General features: G+C 50.6%; 1 protein-coding gene across 2 annotated transcripts in view; it reads left to right on the plus strand.

Annotated features, from left to right (window-relative positions):
• The window catches only part of LOC109293730, a 19,140-nt gene extending 16,476 nt beyond the window's left edge, over nt 1–2,664 (plus strand). For both annotated transcript variants that reach the window (XM_019511814.1, XM_019511815.1), the window contains exons 10-12: nt 484–559; nt 1,318–1,394; nt 2,199–2,664. In XM_019511814.1, the coding sequence (XP_019367359.1) occupies nt 484–559; nt 1,318–1,394; nt 2,199–2,270 (225 nt within the window). In that variant the 3' untranslated portion in view covers nt 2,271–2,664. The remainder of the gene's footprint in view (nt 1–483; nt 560–1,317; nt 1,395–2,198) is intronic.
• The last annotated feature ends 4,668 nt before the right edge of the window (nt 2,665–7,332 follow it).

Below are 7,332 nucleotides of genomic sequence, written 5' to 3' on the forward strand. Positions count from 1 at the left end.
GCCCATCGCAGATGTGCTCCTTGAGGATCTTCTCAAAGAGTTTCCCAAGGATAGAGGTAAGACTGACGGGCCTATAGTTGCCCAGGTCCTCTCTCTTCCCTTTTTTGAAGATGGGGACCACGTTAGCTACCTTCCAGTCATCTGGCACCTGGCCTGAGCACCACGAGCACTCGTAAAGCCATGCCAAGGGCCCTGCAAGGTGTTGTATTGAATGTCCTCTGACCTCCTTCTCCCAGCTAGTCTATGGTTCAAGGTACCCACAGGGCAAGAGCACGCTTAAGAAACATCAAAGCAGATGCCCTATAAGATGGCATATTTCCTGCTTGCATTGGGCCCTCCCTAACTCTGCTAGGCCTAGCTACCATCCTCATGCTGCTCCCAATGAGGTTTCCCGATGAGAAGCACTGCAGGAGAGCTCACAGCTTATTTAAAGGAGTGCTGCCCTAATCCTACACACATTTTCCTCTTTCTTTCTTTCTGAAGGGAAAACTCCCCTTACATGGCATCCAGGCAAAGGAGAAATCTGCTCTGCTGGGGAGGCTGCAGTTTGAAGTTACAGGTATGGTGGAGAGAAGCAGGCAGCAAGGAGCTGAATAGCTTACCCTAGAGCTTGCATGGGGTTGACCATACAATATATCACCAAGCTTTCTCCAATGCAGGGGAGTCATCCACCCCTAGGACTACGTAGCCCAGACCCAGATTAGGGGACCCCCTTCGCAAAGAGAGACTGGACACACACCTTGCTGGGGTTATTTGACCCTAGCAATCTTTCCTGCTCAGAGCAAGAGGGCAGACTCCTGTGAATCTGTGAAAATGCCCTTGCATTTCAGGCTACAACCAACCCCCTAGAGCAGTAGGAAGGTAAACCTGCAATCAGCTCCCAACCCCTGCATTTAGCTAGTAAATCAACACGTGTCCTGCTCCCTCTCCCTATCGATCACTGCTGAGTCCTGTCCCTTCTCCATCACTAGACACTTGAGCTATATAGCAATCTCTTTATTTTCCGCCCCTATAGCCAGCCCCAACATATGTCTGGGTATAAGCCCACAGCAGCACCCTCCTTATGCTGCTGGCTATGAGGATGTTATAGTCTCCTGCAATCCCTAATTGGGCCAATCCTTCCAATCCTGCCTCATTGCCCTGCCCTGAACACCTGTGGAAGATCAGAGCTGGGTTCCTGTGGGGAGGTGGGAGGAGGTTAACCCCTTTCTTGCTAGGATGAACCTAGGGTCCGCATCCTGGTGTAGGCTGGTAACCTGTGGGCTGTGACAAAGCTTGTGTACTGATCCTACACCCATCTCCTCACTTTCTCTGCAGGAAGCCTGATGGAGCCCATCCTCATCACTTGTTCCACTGCAGAGGATTATGAAAAATGCCTCTTCCACCTACAGAAGGTACTCATCAGATATTTCTCCAGCAGGCCTCCATTGCCTTGGTGGTGGTGGTAATACGGGTGTTCCCCTGTCTCACCCAGGGACTTTCCTGATCTCACACACTCCTCCTCCCTCAGGAGGCTCATTTGCCTCTTGCCCAGGAGATCTGCCTCCTCTCCTCCCCACAGAGGACTGGCGTGATTCAAAGCTGAGCAGGGTAACAAACCACTCCGTCTGCAACCCACAGGCTTCGCAGACCATTTTGCCCATTAAAATACAAATGAGCTGAGGAACCCATCCTCTCTGAGCCTTGAACCACCAGCCTCTGGGGCTGAGAGCAGAAGCCTCTATTGCCTGAGCTAAAAGCCAGCTTCTCAAGGTTTTGTACCTCTTCTCATTCATTTGAATGGCAATTAAGCTCCCAAACACCTTGGGGTATTTGAGCCAGACTTTCTCCCTTAGAGGAGTGTGGTAGAGTCATTGGCTTTGAGGAGCGGGCAGAGCGCACACAAAGCACCAGCAGACTCTCCCTTTGCCTGAAGATGGGCATTTGTCCCCGAAAGCTTGCAAAGACTTTTCCAACTATTTAGTTGGTCTAATAAAAGATAGCACATCGACCCAAAGAACCTTGTCTGCCAGAGCACACCCATACACCGACCAGCATTTGGGATTTGGGGAGGGTGGGCTTGTCTCCTGGGAGAAGAGCTTTGGGCACCCTAGCAACCTTTACAGCCGCTCCTGATCAAGCCTGGCCACAGCTCTTCTAGCTCTTGAAGTCTTGTCACTGATTCAAGGAGTTAATCTGCTGCCTCTGTTGTATTCCAGCCGGAGCAAAACATGGAGACGATGACTCTCCAGCCACCGCCCATGGTGCCAAAGAAATCACGGCGCCGTTAGTACTCTGGAGCTGATGGAGAATACCCCAGCACTGAGTGGAGGAGAGGAGTGTGTGCTGAGGAGGAATCCCAAATCGTGGATTATGGCAGAGAAATGAGCCGTCGTACCTTCAATCCAAACCTCTGCCAGCTGAGGTTGCAAAGCGAAGGGTTGATCGGAAAGCCTAACCTAAGCTGGACTAGTTCTTTTTTGTGTATAGATCAGCTGCTGTTCTTCTCTCTGGGCTGCTGCAATGAGCATGGTACCTCGTGGATGTAAGCCTAGCTCGACTAAGTCATCGGGGAGCAATCCTTTTTGATGGGGTCCCTTTATTTATTGTCTGTGTCTTTGTGGAGGGAGAGAGACACCCTGTGAGATATCGTGTAAATACGACAAATAAAACCTGTTAAGCAAATTCAGGTACAACTGCTCTCTACTGGACAAAAATGCACTAAAAGATGCCCCCTTCTCCTGGCAGATCTCCTGTCATGAGCTTGTGGGAGACGGCCCTTGGGGACCAATCCACGAGAGGCCTCCTGTTAGAAAGTTAGCAGGTATGAGAGGCCTGGCTAGTGACACCACCTTCTGTTTAATGCTGATGAATAGGAGGGGGGTGGTCTCATCTCGCAGGTGGAATGGGATGTCCCTAGAGCAGAGGTGATGGGAATATTCAAGGGCCAGAAGCATCAGCTGCTAAAGCAAGTGGGAAACTGGTGCTTGTCCCTTAAAAACTCTCAACACTTCAACATTTCTTCCCCAGCCCCCATCTGTCAATCCTGCAAAATTTCATAGATTTCATAGACATTTGTGTGGAAGGGACCTCAAAAGATCATCGAGTCCAGCCCCCTGCCCCAGGACAGGAAGTTCGCAGGGGTCACAGGATCCCAGCAAGATAAACGTCCAATTGACTCTTAAAGGAGTCCAGAGTAGGTGCTTGCACCACCCCCGGCGGGGGGACTGTTCCAGGCCTTCGGGGCTCAGACTATAAAGAAGTTATTCCTTATGTCCAGCCTGAAACGGTCACAGAGGAGTTTGTGACCATTTGACTTTGTCATCCCATGGGGCACGCTGGTGAGCAGGCATTCCCCCAGATCCTGATGTACTTATAGGCAGCCACCAGGTCCCCCCTGAGCAGCGCTTTGCCTCTCATCGGCCCATAGACTTTAGATAGAGCTCATCCATGCACATAAGGAAGCGTTGCGACCGCTCGGATGTGGCCGAGCGCTCTTCCCATGACATGTCTGGGTAGCTGAAATCTCCCATGACAACCATGCCCCGGGAGTGTGCAGCCTCAGCCGGTTCCCTGGTGAATTCCTGGTCACGCTCTTGATCCTGGGTCGGAGGTCTGTAGTAGACCCCCACCATTGTGTCCCCTGCGCCTTGTTCGCCACGGATTTTGACCCAGAGAGTCTCCAATCGTCCCCCTGGGTGCCAGTGTCGGCTGCAGGGCTGCCTAGCTTTCCTTGACATAGAGAGCTACCCCACCCCTGACCCTTTTGTCCACACGATCTCTCCTGTACAAGGTCTAGCCATCTGTACCTGTGGCCCACTCATAGGTGGAGTCCCACTAGGTCTCCGTTATCCCAGTGAGATTGTAATCCTTTTTGGTTTAGCAGGAGGACCAGCTCCTCCTGTTTGTTCCCCAGGCTCCTGGCATTGGTATACAGGCACATAAGTGTCCCCATGGGGGCCCTTGCCTTCCCTACAGATTGCTCCGGGGCTAGGGTAGGGGTGGGTTCCCTTGAGCGCCTCACACAAAAACTGCCCAGCGGGCTTGCAGTGGCGGTAGTCCCCCTGTCCCCCGGCAGGCTCAGTTTAAAGCCGGGTGCAGCAGGTCAGCCAGTCTGGCTGAGAAGAGCCTCCTCCCCAGCGGAGAGAGGTGGAGGCCATCTCTTCCCAGCAGCTCGCTGCCTCCCTCGCCAAAGAGCGGGCTGCGATCTTGGATGCCAAAGCCTTCACGATGGCACCAGCACCTCGGTCTCTGGTTGACTACATTGACCCATCTCTCCCTCCTCAGCCCATGACCCACAACCGGGAGGAGCAAGGAAAAGACCACCTGCGCCCCCAGCCCCCTAAGCCCCGCTCCCCAAGCCCTGTAGTCTCTCATGAAATGACTGGGATTGCTCCAGGCCATGTCATTCATGCCCACATGGATAAGGAGCATAGGGTAGTGGTCGGAGGGCTGGAGAATCTTTGGGATTGTCTTGGCTATGTCCCAGATGCAGGCCCCCGGGATGAAGCAGACCTCCCGGGCTAGGGGGTCAGGGCGGCACTTTGCCCCTCAGCCCCCGTCAAGAGGGAGTCTCCCATGTCGAGCACTCTGCATTTCATCTTGGGGAGAGGAGGGGTGGGTGATCCCCTCATGTCTGCTGGAGCTGGCAGCTCTGCAAGCCGTACTGGGGCTGCAAGAGGCACCTGCTGCAAAGCCCCAGAGGGGAGGGAGCCTTGGTGCAGCAGGTCTTGGGGCCCTTGACCACCGTGGTCCAACTCCCTGGCTGGACAGCGTTGGAGATCCCCGACTCCTCCCTTGCCCTGGAGGGTGACCTTGATCTACCTTCCACCTCCAGGGGGTGAAGGGCCCCCACAGCCGAGAGCCAGAGACTTCTCCCAAATTAAGAGTGACAACCAAAAGTGTTCTCCCTTATGCACTGGTTATAGTGTGCTGCGTCTTTCACTCCAGTTGCTGGTGAACAGGGCCCATGCCAGACCTCACAGCTAGCTACATGACCACTACCCTACTCCTATACACAACCCCTTTCCTAAAATCATGCACCCAAGATTTTACGTGTTTATTACTGAAGGAGCGTTTCCCAGTCTCAGACTTCCCACAGCATGCAGAGGTCAGATCTTTAAAAAAAAATAAAAATCCCCCATTTTCACACAAAGGCAGCACAGAAAATCCTTAATTTAAAGTTCAATTACCATTAAATCACTCCTTTCTGGAAAGGTGTTTACAGAACTCAGTAGGAACAAACCCGGTAGGTTTCTGCACCTACACAGTTGAGCAGAAAATTAAGACCGTTCTACAGGCTAAGTTCCTAATCAAATTCCAGAGCAAGGATTACCATTTCCTATTAAGGTCTAGAAGATGGTTGCAAAAAAAAAAACTGAAATAGAAAAGTTAATTTTTTCTAACTAGAAGAAGCTCTAGGACATGTTTTCAGACGGCTCATAAAAAGCGGTGGCCAACATTTTTCAACCTGTATGCTCCGAGATGCATATCTAGGAGCCCCAAAGAACAGCCTGCTTCTCAGAGGTACTAAGCGCCCACCACTCAGCACTTTGGCTTCACTGGGGCCTTTCTCTGCATGTCAAGAAATTCTTCATGTTTTAAAATTCAGAGAAATTCAGAGTTCTCTTTTCTGGTCTGGGCTGTTATCATATGCTGTTTCCTTTTCTACCAGTAGAAACCAAGGGAATTTCAGGTACCGCAGTAAACCATGAGATTCTAAGAAGTATGACACTTTTCATGGCTAAACCAAACCATTTTGACCTTTTAGTGAGATCATGTGCATTTTCTATAAGCTGTAGGAGCTGCATTAGGTGACAGTCAAGAGCCGGAGCGTGGAGGGGCAGGGGTGGGGTGGATAAGCTGCTGGAAAGAGGTGGCTCTTCTGATAAAAGTGGAGAGGAAGTTATTTTAATACCTCTGAGGCTTGGGGATATTATGAGACGGTCTCTGGTGTCTGGAGATTCACACTACAGGCTGTGTCCTGCATAATTTCATTGTGTAATTCAAAGATTGATTCAGAAGTCCTGTGCGGTGGTGTCTCTATACTGGACATATATAAATACTGAGAATGGCTCAATTCAGAACCTGTAAAACATATAAGTTTGGATAAGATAGCTGAAATGTAGGTTCAGATTCAAATGTTGGGATGATGCAAAGACTGAGCACACAGACCCAAACTGACTTGGGCAGGGGGGCTGGACCTGATGATCTCGCGAGGTCCCTTCCAGCCCTGATGTCTCTGAAATCTATGAAACGTAGCTACAAATCTTTTGGAATGGAAACTGTAAGGAACAAAGATTGATCTGTTGAAGGGCGTTGGTACCCAGTAATTTGGGGTGACTCCTGGAGCTCTTAACCCCCATGGCCGGAGATGGGGAGAGCCAGGGCTGCGCTCCTGGCTGCTGCTGGGCGCCCAGCCCTGGTTCTCCCCTGTCTCCCACCACCTCGCTGCTGGCTGCTTTGAAACTCGAAACTTTTCAAAACTTTCAAAATGTTTCGACTAGCCTCGTTTTGTTTTGAGGCTGTTTCGAAGCCCTTTGTTTCAATTTGATTTCACTGTTTTGAATTCGAAACGGGCCGAAACAGTATCAAATCGAAACAGCCAGCAAAATTTCACACCGCCCTATCGTCTTCCCCACCCTACGAGCTATGAGGCACCAGAAAAGTGATTGATTTTTCCCATTGATTACAAGCCTTTAGGCACACAGTTAGTGAAGAAGGAGGCAGAAATGTTCCTTGAGTCAGGAATATAAAAATATAAAAAGGCTCCCTCCCAACCCTGCAGTGTAGCTCTGCTCAGTGTATTTTGGTATTATTTTGCAACCCTTCCTGCTTTGCCACCTCTGCAGCCCACTGATCGGCCACTATGTTTCCCTGTATAAATGCACCCCCTCTATTGCTGAGACTTGGGCCTTCAGAAGACCCCCTCCACAGTCCTTGACCCTGAAAGCAACAGGTCATACTGTTCTAGTCCTGGGCCCAGCAAACAGTTTGGCTCTGTGCCTTTATCATGGTGGGTTTGCCTAAGCATGGTTTTCTGGTCTGATGGCAGCAAGTCACTAGGAAGCTGGGGAATGGTAGTAAGTCACTGGGATTTCCAGCAGCCTAAGCCAAGTGCTTGGTGAGAGGGAGACCAGAGATACTGCTGCCTTGGGCAGAAATGCATTGGCAGAAATGTTTGATGGGGGTCCTGTGCAGGTCCTGAGCCAGGTGCATTGGGAAGAGCACTACAGAGAAAGCTGACTCCATTCAACCAAGATCCAGGAGACAGAATTAGAAACAAAATAATTGGAAAAAAAAACCCAAAACCAAAAAACCCAACCCTGCAAGAACAAAAAAAAAAAAAAAAAA

The sequence above is a fragment of the Gavialis gangeticus genome, unplaced genomic scaffold, assembly GCF_001723915.1.
Source record: "Gavialis gangeticus isolate Ggan-Ray unplaced genomic scaffold, GavGan_comp1, whole genome shotgun sequence".
Taxonomy (NCBI): domain Eukaryota; kingdom Metazoa; phylum Chordata; order Crocodylia; family Gavialidae; genus Gavialis; species Gavialis gangeticus.